This window comes from Perkinsus marinus (genome assembly GCF_000006405.1).
Source record: "Perkinsus marinus ATCC 50983 genomic scaffold scf_1104296931854, whole genome shotgun sequence".
NCBI lineage: Eukaryota > Perkinsozoa > Perkinsida > Perkinsidae > Perkinsus > Perkinsus marinus.
This window is the reverse complement of record NW_003215631.1, coordinates 11218-25911: the sequence shown is the minus strand read 5'-3', so window position 1 is coordinate 25911 and position 14694 is coordinate 11218. Positions and strand designations below refer to the sequence as shown.

Sequence of the window (14694 nt, the reverse complement as noted above, 5' to 3'; positions counted from 1 at the left end):
GTTGGAGAGATATCCTTGCCGCTCACTGCTGTCCTATGCTTCCAGGAACCAGCGTTCCCATCGGTCGGCATCGATGCCTCCAGTGAAATTTTCTGCGGGAGCCGCCGCCATAGCTTCAGCCAAACTCCGTAAGGAGGTGAGTTTCGCCACCATGATGCATCACTCTATAGTTTGTATGCGAGATACGACTTGCCAATGAGAGGTCGAGGATGGATCGATATAGGAAACTGGCTGAGAGAAGCCGCAGGTGGATGGTCTTACTTGTCAACGGAACGAGTGGTGTTGTACGTCAGGACGGTGATGAAGATGGGCGAGAAGGTTAGAAAGGAAGGAGTTGTGAGAGCCTACGTATGCAGTCTCTATTGATGGCTCTGCTCTTTCAGGAGTCAGGGACCAAGGCAAAGGATGAGTATGGCTCCCTATTTCGGCAACCCTCAAGTCGTCGTGCAAGGTTTGGTGAGGAACATCGTGGAAGCATTCTAGTATCACGTCATGCGAAGTCCGAAGCGGCAGCTGGTCGCAGACGCGTGAGTCACAATGTTGGGGCTCGCACGCGTGTTGTGATGAGTCCAGGTCTTCATCATCAAAGGAGGTTATGATGATCTCAAACAAGCACTCCTGAGACGGGGATGGATAGAGAATCCCAATCAGCAAAGTAGACTGAGACAGTGAAGAGACCAGGGAAACTACACAGGTACAAATTTTGATTTCAAGTGGACTCTCAACGCCAAGGATATCGACTATCTTGCTCTTAAGAATGGTCAGATAGTGAATCATTTCGGGAGGAATCGGGAGATCACTACGAAAACGGGTGACGAGATGTGCGCGGCATTCAAAGCGTTACAGCGAAACTTTATGACAGGTCTGACGAGCAATCTTCGCCACTCGTATTCTGTGTACAACTTAATCGACATGAACCAATACTATCCCAGAGCTTATGATCTTGGTGATTCGCAAGGCGTTGGAGAGTTCATATTGGTAGCTCTAGTGGTGTAGGCTTAGGAATATCTTATTGAACAATTAATGTCCTTACAATCAGGAATACAAGCTCACAAAGTGTGTGAGCATATTACGGAAATTCATTCACAGTATTATGAGCTACTCCGGCTCTCCCAGTCTTACGTGAGTTCGTAATCGATTGGACACATTCGCCTGAACGTACTGGTGAGGTACGGCCCTCGTGTAGTAGATGTGGCCTTGAGGGTATGCGATAAACTACAACGCGACATAGATGATGTGATAGACTCGGAATTGGTATCTCTTGCACACGGCAATATCAGTAGAGGGGAGTGGGAGCTTCTGCGATATGTTTCTCTGGACGACCCCCAGGAGTGTGTAGACGATGGCGAAGGTGAAGTAATATCAACTTGAGCTTAGCAGCGCAGTGTTATACAGACACCCTTGTCACAGTTCCTATGTCAATTCGACCAAAAAGTTCACGGTTTTGACTCCGAGTCGAGCAATGAGGAGACGGAAGGTCAAGAAGGCGTGGTATGATCATTCAGCTATGCCTGTTGTTAGTCTTCTCAGGTGGAACCTTCTCATATTCGTGGTTTTTCCGCTGATGTTGCATCCTGTGCTCGATACATAGATGTTAATCACTATATGGAGAAACCTCTGGGACGATGGACTATTGCAGAGGTCAAACGGTACTCTTACTCGCCGACATTGATGCCTTACATTCGAACATGGCCCACTCTCAGAGTGCTTACCCAGTTGTACTCAACTTCAGTGCAGGCTGATCACATTGATGGCCCTCATAATGCTTGGATAGTAGGAGTCACCCGCAAATCGTTTGAAATCGTATAGTGCAGATGAAGCCCGGTGGAAAATCGAGAGGGAGAGGCATTCAAATGATGAGATGCCTCCAGGAAATACTCAATAAATGTGGGTATAGTGATGATAGCCATGCGGCAGCAACACGAGATACGGAGCAGTGGGTGAGAATTGTCCTTTCGCAGAAGAACCACCTCGCGAGTGGCTATTATTTTTAACGTTATTAGTAGTTTTTTTCCAGATTGTTCAGAAGTACATCGAACGACCGCTACTCATCAGAGGTTATAAATTCGACATCCGAGTGTGGGTACTGGTCACTGATTGGAATCCTTTGTCCGTGTGGATATGGCAGAGACCATACATACGCTTTGCAAGCGAAAAGTAAGTGTAAGTTTACACCTTGTGAGGAAGGAAAGTTTAGATACGACATGACTCTCCAATCGGATGATAAATTCGTGCATATGGTGAACAACAGTATAGTGAAGGACCACCCAGAGTTTCATCGATCCAGAGATGAAATTCATGGCTCGGATGGCTTCATGTGGTTTCTACATGACTTTCAGCAACACCTTCATACTACCTACTGTGAGGACTGTCGGTTAGTTGGCTATTGTGAATGCTTGCTTGCCAGGCCCGAACCAGGTTCATTCAACGCCCTGGCTCGCAAGCACCTGCCTGGAGCATAGTCAAGAGAAGGATGGTCTTGTAACAGGTGAGGGCGCATTCTTTCATGAAACTCATCAGAGGCGCGTAGATGTTACGTGCGGTGGCGGTACTAACCCGAGCTTAGCGGAGCCGTGTAGAGACATATGGTCGGATCTTCTGCAGCCGCAGGTCCTTTGTCTAGCATGAGAATCCGGACTTCTCGCTCAATCATGTCTCCCGAATTTAGATGGAAGAAATCATCATCTCTTCGTTGTGGTGCGTATTCGACAACATTGAGCAGCGTAAAGGAAGCTGTGAGCTCTTCGGCTATGACTTCATGGTATCCGATGATCCGGTGCTAGATGAGAGTAGTATCCGGGTCTAATCGTATCTGGAACGATGTCCTCCCAGATCAGTGGCACCCGGGGACTGAGCGAGGTAGCCCTATCGCAACGCCTGATCTTCGTGTTTGGTTAATTGAGGTAAACTCATCACCGGCTATGGAATACAGTACTAAGGTGAGGAGGAGAATGCGTCTGGCGGATTAGCCAGTGCACTGAGTCAGGTAACAGAATCACTCACGAAGGACGTGTTGGGGGACACGGCTAAGGTCCTCGTTGATTACAACGAGGATCCTTTGTCACCTACGGGTATCGGATATCATTCGCTCCTCGGCTCAGTGGCTTCTCTGTTAGGATCCTGGAAACTTTGCTATCGATCTGCCACATGCATTCCTCGACCCCTGATACGGCACTCCAAACTGGAAGTACTTGGAAGCTCCCTGCGGCCGCCGAAGAGGAAAGTAAAAGTTTGGTAGTATGATCCAGTATATGCCCGAGTCCTCAGGCGCGAACGATCCAGCGAAGACTGAGCATGCCATCGTGATGATTTTCGAACTCTATTCATGTGTCTTATCATGTGGCATCATGCGACACCCTAACATGTTTCTCTCACACTCGCTGCCTATTCACGAGTTGAGTTCAGGTGGAGCCGGTCTACTCGCTAGGGCATTTTGTTTTACATGGTTGATGTGGCGTGTTCTCTGGCTCGATTGATGTGATTGCGCACCTCTGGCAATTGCCACGACTACTGAATTATATACAATAAATGCAAAGGGGCGTGAATGGAATGTCGGTAGGTCAGTGTAATCAGGAAGGTTGTTTGTTGCCTCCTTTCGTGAAAGCGTGTATGGATGTCGAATCTAGGGTGAACGAAGATCGAGACTGTGCTGATGATCTGTATGATCTGTATGATCTCTTGCGGATCGTTTTGATTGCTGAGAACAAAGAAATTCTGGTCTATGTTAATGCACTGGACTGAATGGTGCCACTTTTACGTATTTGTGACTAATGTATTTCCTGGGTAGCCAAGATTGATGTGGAAGGATTTTCTCGAAGCTTTCCACCATCCCATGCAGCGTCGAGCTCCCGGCGTTATCAATCGCGATGAGAAAGTCGCGATCGCCGAAAATCAAGTCTTACGTCTATCCAGTTTTGGAACCAGGACTGCCAGCGTTATATCGAAAGTCTATCAAAGGTTGGTGCTCCTTCTGCCGAGCAGGCTGATTTCGAAGGTGTAGGTTCACAGCCATACTGACGGGGTTGCTCTCTGTGAGCCTCTCAGACTTTGAAAAGCGGCAATACTTTGTATTACTGGATGATGTCATCAGCACCTGCACTGTGGTGGTTTAGGTGAACTTCATGCATCTAGTGTCGAGTCCTTGGACTTTGCTTTGCTGCGCCAAGGCACTTCAAACGTACCAGCGTGAATTGGCTGGAACACATACTGTAGGATAATACTCAGGTATTGGAGCATCACCAATTTCATGCTTTTATTGGCGGTATCCGCGCTATTACCCTTTGCTGTATCAGTGAGCATCAAATCGGGTGTGTTACGGGTCAATCATCAATAAGCCAGATGCGCTCACTGTTAATGGCAATACCGTGTCCACGAATGGCGGCACTCGTATCGAACACGGCTCTCCTGGGTGTTTTCGGTATTCTGTGGATGATGGGTTGGTTTGTGTATGTGAATGAATTCGCGTAGTTGATGCCGGATGCTCTGGGTCAGATACAAGAATGTGTGGGTTTCTTACGTCTATGTTATGACCATCTGGCCGTGGTTAGCAGTAGCGTCTATGGTGGCAAGGTTGTATATCGGGCGTGACCAAAAGGTGATGATTTGGTCGAGCGTGGAAATGGTACCGCGGTATCTGGCCGTAGGTGAATCAATTTAGCCCTCTCTCTCATCTTCCAGCTATTGCATTAGCTGGGGTGACGTCACATGTAGTAATCTTGGTGCTGCTGGTGCTTCCTTGCTCAATAGTCAGATATTGTCTCTATTGTCACTGAAGGATGGCCTCACATTGACCGATTGTGTAGTGCTGTGGTTCGTTGATCCTCTGCTTAGTGCTCTTATATGTAGCTGATTGCTTGTGCAGACTTTTCATGAGGGACAACTCGTAGATCCTCTTCTAGTCGATGGCCCAGTACGACGAGAAACTCAATTTTCACTTGCGAAACTTTACATGATGCTCGTGGGTCTAACGGTGAGGAGCTGTAGATAAACGGGACAGTCCCAAGGCTCGTTGCTCCAAGATCATGTACTTCGCTGGGGAATCGAGTAACATAGCTAGCAGAGGTTTCGGCACCACGCATGTGATGTATGTTAAGATGTGTATTTAGATAGCGAGTTAGGTTGCTGCAGGTTCGTAGGCGGTAGAGCGCTACTCACATTGAGGAGTGCCTTTGTTAAGCAGAGCTTCACTAGAGCCTCGGAAGGAGCATCTGAGCCCGATCTAGCTCCGACAGACGAGAGTTGCTCTTGCTGATATCCGCACGGATTCCGCTGTAGTAATCACTCAGGTTTATGGATCACCGCTTCAGCTCCGAGGAAACATCGATTCTCCAAGTTCCCGGGTCCTATCCTATACAGATTAGATGTAGGTTGTTAGGGATCGGCTCATGTCATTCCAAGTAAGGTCATCTTCGATTCTGGGCTGATTGACGTGGATTTGCATGGAGTTGGACCGCTAGGGACGAAGGATCTTTTGGTACCTCATGCATGATTCTTAGCATGGCTATACAGGCATCGTTGATTGGGTTAGCTGATGTCGGACTTCATTTACCTCCTACCGTTGTCTTCGATCACGAGCTGGATCGTCGAGCATATGCGGCGGGATACACTGAAGTAGTACGACTGATAGTATTGGCTGTTGGGAGATGGAATGTTCCAGATTTGGGCTCATGCCACCTGAAACAGCAGATCAGATCGATACAATAACCATTGAAGGGGTGGCAAACTCTATAGCAGTATCGCCGTCTGGGCCCACTACTGCTTTTATCATTGTCTTATGTGTGAGAAGCTGACAATATTAGAAACTACGTAACCGATCGATCTCCCAGCTCATCTTCGGGGGATCGTATCTTTTGTCACCATGGTCGACAGCACGGTCTCTCTTCGACCAAGGCTCCTCAGTCCACACGTGGAGCGTTAAACCAGTGGGTAGCCTGGCTGTAGTGGAATCGTTAATGATGAAACAGGCTCTAGAGATAGCGCCAGTAGTATGTCTAGATACTCTATATCTCAACACTGCTATTACGAAGTAAATTAGATGTTTGTCGTCGCGTGAAACATCGCGTGGGACTCTGACTCAGGTTCCAGCTGATAGTGGCAACATTGGGAATCATCACTGTTCTATTTTGCAGGCATACTTCATGGAAAATTTTCTCGAAGCGGTAGTTCGTTCCTATGACGATTCTTGACTGTGTGCCATAGAGTCTGAAGCTTTCTGCAGATACCTCCTTAAGGTCACTCAGGAGCTGAAGTATCATCAACCTAGTGTACGGTGTCACCGCTTGTTCTGTTCAACTTCCGCCCTTACTCGTTCAGGCATTGAGAGAACCGCAAAAGCGAGCATTGCTGGAGTTCTTACATAAAATGAGTGTTGATGATTACCATATGCTACTGTTGGAGACTAGTGTGCATCACGGCAATAATGTGAGTGGTGCGATTCATGAGAGACAACCGAACAAAAACTGTAGATCCGGGAAATACTTCGAGCAGCTGCTAGGGCAAAGTTGGCCCATCAAGTATGGGATCCAAGACCATCAGCCTCCGCAGCGTGGAAGCTTGCGGTACGCGTCTGCCATGCCATGTCTTTGATTGGAATCATCGCGAGGTATCTCTGGTCGTCAAAGCAATGAAGCAACAACAGTCTGGCCGCCTCGCGCGGATGCGGAATAAAATGGAAATGCTCTGCAATATAAGGGACATTGTGAAAATCACGGCTGAGGGCGCGTCACAGATCGAGACGCTTGGGTCAGGTACTATCTATTGCTGATAATGCTGTGAAAACAGCGGATGGACATGGCAGGCGTCTTCTCATGGCAAAGTCGCACGCTATGTACTCGTGTGTCTGAGTTTCATCGAACTAGCTTGTGCTCCCTGATAGATATTCTTCCAAAAGGCGTGGAATTCGTAGTTTGCATCGGAACATGGTCGCCCGCCGATCTTTGAAGGAAAAAGTTAATGTGAGGACGACTCGAGAGCTTGTTCACAATGGTCCCTTGAATGTCGCAGATAGCACGATCTTTATCCAAGTCGATCATGCTGCAAGCCACTACCTCCGGTGCTATAAGAGCGCTCACCGACGTAGGAGGAGGATCACTATCAGAATTATGTCCAGGTCGATATCTCTCAAGGGTAGTCGTGTCGTCGACGTACTTCTCAGTTACAGCCTCATTACACGGGGAGAGGATATCACGGAGTCCCGATCATGTTGAGCTGGATGTGATCCTCGGTTTTTGGCTATTGTTCCTATTCTTGGACAGGTGCATATGACTACCACTCGTCGTGGTGTGTTTTCTCTAGGCCTTCAATGCATCGATCAGGGCATTCTACCTGACATTCATAGTGGTGCTGGTAAGGGTGTATGTTATTGATCGATCGGTGGTTATGCTAGTTATCATCACTTTTGGCGATAATACGTATGGTCAGCTGGGGACGATGAAGTTGCCTGCGGGAGTGCACTCGCGCTATGGACAGAATACTAGTCATGTGATGACTGTTGATGTTTTGCGCGGCAAAGATTGCATACAAGTGCAGGAACGAGTCAGTAATAGTAGTCAGTAATGGTAGTCGATTAGGTTGAAGCTGGTGGAGATTGCAATTTCGCTACGACTGCACGAGGGAAGGTATATGCATGGGGGAGCAATAGATGGGGCCAGCTTGGTAGTTCACTTGGTCATGTTATGTGTGAGGCTCCCTTTCACATCCCGAGGTATACAATCTGACGCAGGAGATTTTATGAGTGCTGGAGCAATTGAGAGAGGTGGAGTCAAGGGCGTAAGATTGAAGGAAACGCCAGAATTGGTTAAGATAATGAGGGAGTAATATTGTACCTGGTGGATTCGGGACAATGCGGAGTTTGATCTAGGGTTCACGTCGTACAAGTTGCATCGTCGTCTACGAGTTCCATCGGTCAAACTCATACCCTGATGCTGTCCTCCAGCGGTAGGATCAGTGGCCATTTTGCCTTCGTAGACATTGTCGCACTCTTAGGTCATGTTTATAGTTGTGGTACTCAGACTGATGGTGCAATGGGTTTGGGATATGAGGCACTGACAAACCAGACACCTTCTATTGTGAGATGGTCGTACTCTTTCGGAAGACTGCTTTATCATGGGGGCAGATACGCTTCACCACGTCACACCCCATCGTTCAAATTGGCTGCGGCTCCAGGCACTCTCTGTTGCTGAGCAGCGTTGGAATCGTATGCTGTGATGTGTGGGGTGGTACTTGGCAGATCTCGGGCTGAATAGGTATGGGCTTGTGGTGGCAATACGCAAGGGCAGTTAGGCGTGCCTACTTGCAAACATACGGCAACCCCGATATTAGTGGAGGATCTCTCGGCAGTGAGTACAGTCGCGCGGAACGCCAAGGGCGTAGGCTGAGTGAGCACTAGGTCAGACTTCTCATTTGCGGAGAGGCTCATTCGATGGCTAGTACTTTCGATCCTGTAACATTAGAGGAGAAGGTGTAATGCCGACACACTGTCCGGTCTCGCAGTGATGACTATTCTCTCAGCTATGCTTGGGGAAGCAACTCCTGTGGGCAGCTGGGTATAGGTAGCGTACAGGATCAATTTGTACCCAAGGAGGTGGGGGACATCCAGAGGTAATAAACACGCGATGGGAAATCTAGCGGAGCTTTTCAAATCTTATCAGGTTCAGGAAACACCCAGTAGGTAGGAGTTGAGTTGGTCATGTTGGCCGAATGATCATGACAGTTCATATTGATTGTAGGTTCAAAGTTTGAGGGGGCGGACTCAGCTAGCAAGTGATCATGGGCTTATGGCGCTCTGTGTTAGCGCTGGAGCAGGTATTACGTGGCATCAATAGCTGCGGGGGGAGAGCACAGTATCATGGCGATATCTTGGGGACGTGTCGTAAGCATCAACACTCCCGCCTTAGCTGCTTCTATTGGTCGGCAGGTAGTATCTTTTGGATCAAATGCTGTAGGCCAGCTTGGAATTGGCCGGAACAATCAAGGTCGTGACGTGATTCGTTGTAGCCCATCAATTGTGGCATCTCTCAGCGACAAGGTAGTGGGGCAGACATTGTGGGTTTCCCATCTTTGTATAAAACCGTGGGATAGGATGGGAGAAGCATAGTCATGTGTGCAGCTGCAGCCATGCACTCCATCTTCTTGGATGCCTCCGGAGAAACCTTCTTCTGTGGACATAACTCGTAACTTATGCACAAGTGTTGAGCAGTTAACTGATTGGATACAGGTACGGGCAGCTTGGCTTTGCACCGCCAGTAGCGGTGCAGAACTCGAATTCGCGAACTGCTACCTCGGAAGAGAAATCCATCATCTGGTCTCCAGCTCCGCTGTATGTTGTCAAGGATTACCATGTAGTCTCTGTAGTGTATTGATTTGTATTTTTGAGAGCTATGTCATCAGGTGCGATACATCAGTACGTCGGAGACCCACACGAGCTTGTTGGCAACCACGAGTCAGGTGTAGAATACACATGCACTGAGACTTGAGTGAGAGCCATGATATGAAATGTAAGTTATCTCGATGATCATTGCGATACCCTGACTGCGTTTCTCGGGGTGCTTACTTTCTCGGAGTATGGGGGGATGCGGCAGTTTTTTGTTCCTTCAATCGCACCTGGCATGAATCCTTGCGTAATACAGCTCCGGCGGATGAAGCCATTGTTAAGGTGATGCTCGGGTAGGCTACGAAATCTCGTCTGTTCATCCCGCCAGGGTGGAACTGCCTTTTCCTATTATGTAACTCTGCCTGTACGTCGTTGAGCGGCCGCGCTGAAGACTATCGGCTCAAGCGCTGCCTTATTTATTACGTGCCTCAGTTACGGAATTCAATTTGCTCTCCGAAGTACCCATTGTTCTGAATCGATATTGGGGAGTATGGCTACAGGTAGTACTCCTTTATTATTCGAACAGAAGTACGATGAACTCAAAAAGGGGTATCTGGCTCAGAGGGTTATAGTTGTTTCCGACTCTCAGCTAGTATTGATTGACTATACAAAGCTTTATTGGTGAGCTAGAATTCTGTATGATCCGACCTTTCCCCGCAAGGTCTGGTATATTCATTCTTGCCATCGGGGCAAATATTACCTCTTGGATATTCAAGCGATGGGAGTGTGTAATCAAGTGATGGTAACCACTCACAGACTCAAGTTCTTGATGAATCCTATCTTCTTCCGGGACCTATCTCATCGCGGCAAAGGTGGTGAGCCATGGCGCATGCAAGTTAATGGGTTGCTAGGGATACCGCTCCATGACTCCATGAAAATAGTCTCTTGTAACTTTCGAATATGTCGAGTACTCAGCGTTGATGATCAGTGAGCCGGGCTCATCCAGCATTTTGTGAGCTTTGTATTTCTCACATGTCTGAACCCCCACCGCCGTCCTCTCTGAGTGGAACCGAGATTATCGTACGTCGACGTCGAGGGAGGCCGCCGAAGCGTAAGCGCTCTATCGAGGAGCCACCGGCGATCCCTCCTCGGGAAGACGCTACTGAATCAACGACATCGACTTCCGAGTTGGGTTGTCCTCTGACCATGCCAGACTTCCAGGGAGAGACCTCGAGCTCAGCTGACTCCCAAGCTTTGAGGGATGTAGCTGAGCAGTATCTCGCCAGGAAGATTATTGTCAAGTCTGAGGCGACAAGGGATGATAAGATACGATGGGATATGCGGTTTTTCGTTGGGTGGGTCGATGGGGAATCACGGAGTCTAGCAGAGATAACTGAGTGTGCTCCAACTGCTGCTGAACTGCAGCTAACATGCACACACGGAAGGCATAAGAAGGACAGAGATGTAGTGGGTAGTCAAGATATGTACTTCGTACATCCGGACAAAGCTAGACTATGTGGTCTCATGCCTCATCCCGAACAGGAACAGTGGTTCGCGCAGTATAAGCTCCCCTATTGTCGATATACGGATGACGCCGATGACGTTTCTGAAACCATGTTACCTAACTACTTCTCACAACCGTGGAAAGACTGCTGCTCTACGGAAGATGATGATGCCAGACTGATTCTCAGTGGCCGTACTTGTTCTCTCGAATCACTCCTACAGAAAGCTTATGCACTCGGAGACAACGAGGCGTTGACGGTGAGATGGTCCCGAATATTCGGCGGCGGTAGAGGGGTCTTCGCGATGAAGAGCTTCCACAAGAACGAAGTAATCACTCTTTATTCGGGGCACTTATTCTCCGAGGCACAGAGGCATTGGATGAAGGATAATTTCGGTGGAGCACTATCCTCTCATTGTATACCGCTCATGCATAAGCTCATATATGTCGATGGTCTCTTTACTTGTCTAATGAAGGGGATGTATGTTGGTCAGCTAATCAATATGGGTGGCTCCGGCTCAGCCTTCAACAATGTTGAATTCTGCCCAATTGAGGTATCAGTCGTAGAGCCGAGATCAACTAGGAACTGCAAGAGGATTCCTGCCTCTCCAATCGCAACATCTGTCACTGCTACGGGTGTGAAAATGCTGGTCGTTAAAGCTACAAGGTAGTGTAGGGCAGTCTCGGGGGTATCTTTCATGTAGGTTTGGTTATCAGGTATATACATCCTGGCGAAGAGCTCTACGGTTCCTATGGAAGTGCTTTCTGGAACAAACGTGATTGTGATTGTCGAGAGCCTCCACCAGTTGTGTTCCCGTAATGGCATCTGGATGGCCACTTAGATATTTTCGGTGATCCGTTTGTTGTTTCTCGCGCGTAGAATCAATTGGTGGCCCCAGTCTCAGTTTAAGGTCTGGTTTCTGAGGGATGGTTTACTTGTCGCACAAGTTTATTCAATGGTTGTAGCACTATTGGCCTCGGTTTTACGGTAGTATCATACTGTATACTTGGCATTCGTTGGGTGTTGCAAGTTATATTATCATCAAGCGGAATTCAATTATCCATCAGCTAATCTAGATATTGGCGAGCGTCCAATCGCTTTCATTCTCTTGCCTCGTGTTTGAGTTGGTGGGATATCCTGCGGTTCTCCAGTGTCAAATATTTTTCTTCCGAGTGAACATCATATCCGGAGGCACGGACAAGCGCAGCATCATTGGACAATCGTCAACAGTATCAAGACAAGGCTCTGCTGTTACCTATGGAGAAGGACTCCTCTCCAGAGGCTACCGTCAACTCCTCGTCCCATAGCCCGCAGGAAGTACTATCGCTCTTGACATTGCGAGTTACTGAACTCGTTCGTGATGATTTTCTCCGTTTGCGGGAATTCCGATAAATTTTAACAATTTCAGCCTATCAGGTGTTTCAGGAAACGTGATGTGTGATCTCAGGATTCGATCGAAAAGGTGCTAACGCACTCTACGATCCAGAGAGTTGTCGTACTAAAGTACGTGGCTGGGCAGTGAAAGATATGTACTATCATAAAGACGAGACCACTGAAAATACTGTGAGTTCATGCGACCACTTGGGAAGATAATGCTTCAACTTCGTCATTTCTCAGGTGTTCGAGGAGCAGCTGATACAGCATTGGCTCAAACTGATTCAGAGTCAAGGGAATGAAACTCGTGGGAATATATCGAGCCTCGATAATCGAGGTATAGATTCGACTGTGTATGGACTTGACGACATAGCTCCCTGCTTTGAGGTACATCAAAGCCACTGCAGAGGATATGCGACAGGCTTCTTGAGCCATCCAAAAGCAGAAGGTCACATTCACGCTCTCCGCTGTGTTTGAACCTTCGCAATACTCAGGGTCCACGGTTGACAGCTCAGCAACAGGTCCAGAGTAGGCATGCAATGATTCCCAATTGTGGTATCGCTCTCGATGGTACGGTATTCAATGACGGGGATTCTTTCACACTTGAAGTGCCTTGCTTTCTTAGCTACGCAGCCTCTATCTGGAGCAGGGACATATAGGATTCAACCAGTGTCGAATGTTGAAGCTGCTCACAAGGAGAGACTGGATCTCGGGACCGTCAAGGGTATTTCTATGCTTGTGTTTCCCGAATTTATACTCGTTTTTCTCTCGGGATTACCTATGTTGCACCGGGGAATCTCACTCAGGGCGACTGAAGCGGCATCTCATGACTGCTGGGGGAAAGAGCAAGAAGCGCAGCAGCAAAGCAGTTAAAGTCAGCATTACTGGGAAAGAAGCTTAGATTGCTCTTGGATGTATACTCCTCGGTGACCTCTTGTTGTGTCGGAGGTTTTGTGGCGGTTTTCAGGCCTTCAGTTGTGTGATTTGACGATACAATGTCAACACCGGTCGTCCTCAAGAATTCTCAATATCGTGTGCGACAAGCAGCAATGAGGCTTCTAACTCATCTCCGAAAATGTCATCATGAACCTCCTGATAACTTATACTATGACAGACTCTTGAGCGAATGTAATACTGTATCAGCTCATCAGAAGAACTCTTCTTGGTAGGTAAGGCTACAGATCTCCTAGGGATATACCATTTCTTCTTCTTGACCATGTCACCCCAAATAACACTGCACATTCACGGAAAATATGAAGAATTCGGAGCATACAAGTCGGATCTCGAGTTTATGAAGGTGAGTGAATCAATAGTCTCGAAGTCAATATGGCTGTTGTAGATTGTCTACAAATTCATGCGGGAAGTTCTCGAGATCAGCCCGTGCATTACACTACAGCAGTTCTTCTCTAGCGGCTTTCTATTGAAAAAGTTGGACATGACGTCTCGGGTGGCTGAGGAGCTTCTCAAACTGGATAAGCAGCTAGGAGGGAAGCTAATGCAGTCAATCCCGCGGTGCGAACTGAGTGTGAATACTTCGTTCTATTGCATTGAACCGACAGGAATAGTTATCACCCGCTTTGGATTTCCGAGTATCCCATCAGTACTAATCGATTCTTCCTCCTTAGGACAACTAAGAGAACGGGCGAGCCTGCCTTGGTTCAAAGAACGAAAACAAATTGTCTCCAAAGTTCACTTTCTATTGAGGATGCAAGGAGTCGGCCGTCTCCGAATGCTCCAACTTTTGGGATGGACTGCTTGTCCGATTCTATGGAACGGCTCGTCAGAGCAGTTAGCTCTGTTGAGCTGAAAGTGGATACACTCTCAGAGCAGGTCGAGTCACGCTTAGACCAGCTTGAGGCGAGGCTGCGAAATCTCGAGTGGCCTAACGCGAGTTCGGTCACGGAGAAACCTCCGACCGCCGACGGCGATAGGATAGGACCGGTCGAAGCGGCGGTGGACATTGTCTCTACGACTATGGATTCGTCTCCCGATCATGATTCCGTTGATGAGATAATTGAAAGACTCGATAAGCAGTACGAGACTACTCAACGGATGCTGGGAAAGAGCCGCGCATTGCAGATGAGCTCCAGCGATTTTCCTGCCTCTTGACTCCTGCATGGCTGTGAGACTTCATCACATCTCCGATGACATTGCGTTCAAATTTAGCGGTTCAATGGTTTGGAGCAGCAGGAGTAATTGCCGTAGTCTTCTTCCACAGTTGGTAACTCAGACTTAGACTAGATGACTGAAACGTGGAATTTGGCGCTGAACCTCTTAGTACATAGCAATTTTCTTACATGTTATTCGCATTCACTTGCAGGACCTGCAATGCAGGTACTGTCACAGATCTTTCCCAGATCTGTTAGTGCGTCAGTTCGTGAGCCACACACGAATTAATTTGAGACCACAATGACGGAATACAGGAGTCGACCTCCGGTCAACGGGATGCAGCACGTTGCGTGCCCAGTTGTGGAGATACGATCACACACTTTGCCGTTGTGTCATTGT

General features: G+C 48.0%; 5 protein-coding genes across 5 annotated transcripts; all 5 read left to right on the top strand.

The window, feature by feature from the left end:
* Positions 1–73: 73 nt before the first annotated feature.
* Positions 74–3741, top strand: Pmar_PMAR019840 (conserved hypothetical protein; the record flags this gene model as incomplete). Its single annotated transcript, XM_002786116.1, has 16 exons — positions 74–136; positions 183–247; positions 294–318; positions 384–527; positions 1411–1488; positions 1531–1641; positions 1815–1940; positions 2018–2157; positions 2340–2361; positions 2408–2476; positions 2669–2789; positions 2833–2939; positions 2987–3060; positions 3117–3223; positions 3268–3302; positions 3574–3741. The coding sequence occupies 16 exons, from the start codon at positions 74–76 to the stop codon at positions 3739–3741; spliced, it is 1455 nt and encodes a 484-aa protein (XP_002786162.1).
* A 3643-nt stretch (positions 3742–7384) lies between these two features.
* On the top strand, positions 7385–7702 carry Pmar_PMAR019839 (hypothetical protein; the record flags this gene model as incomplete). The annotated part of the gene is made up of 2 exons (XM_002786115.1): positions 7385–7488; positions 7569–7702. Coding segments are annotated over 2 exons (238 nt in total), but the record flags the coding sequence as incomplete, so codon positions are not given.
* A 411-nt stretch (positions 7703–8113) lies between these two features.
* Positions 8114–8340, top strand: Pmar_PMAR019838 (hypothetical protein; the record flags this gene model as incomplete). Its single annotated transcript, XM_002786114.1, has 2 exons — positions 8114–8194; positions 8244–8340. Coding segments are annotated over 2 exons (178 nt in total), but the record flags the coding sequence as incomplete, so codon positions are not given.
* A 168-nt stretch (positions 8341–8508) lies between these two features.
* On the top strand, positions 8509–9004 carry Pmar_PMAR019837 (conserved hypothetical protein; the record flags this gene model as incomplete). Its single annotated transcript, XM_002786113.1, has 3 exons — positions 8509–8598; positions 8803–8866; positions 8915–9004. Coding segments are annotated over 3 exons (244 nt in total), but the record flags the coding sequence as incomplete, so codon positions are not given.
* A 1512-nt stretch (positions 9005–10516) lies between these two features.
* On the top strand, positions 10517–11631 carry Pmar_PMAR019836 (hypothetical protein; the record flags this gene model as incomplete). Its single annotated transcript, XM_002786112.1, has 2 exons — positions 10517–11478; positions 11529–11631. The coding sequence occupies 2 exons, from the start codon at positions 10517–10519 to the stop codon at positions 11629–11631; spliced, it is 1065 nt and encodes a 354-aa protein (XP_002786158.1).
* Positions 11632–14694: the final 3063 nt, after the last annotated feature.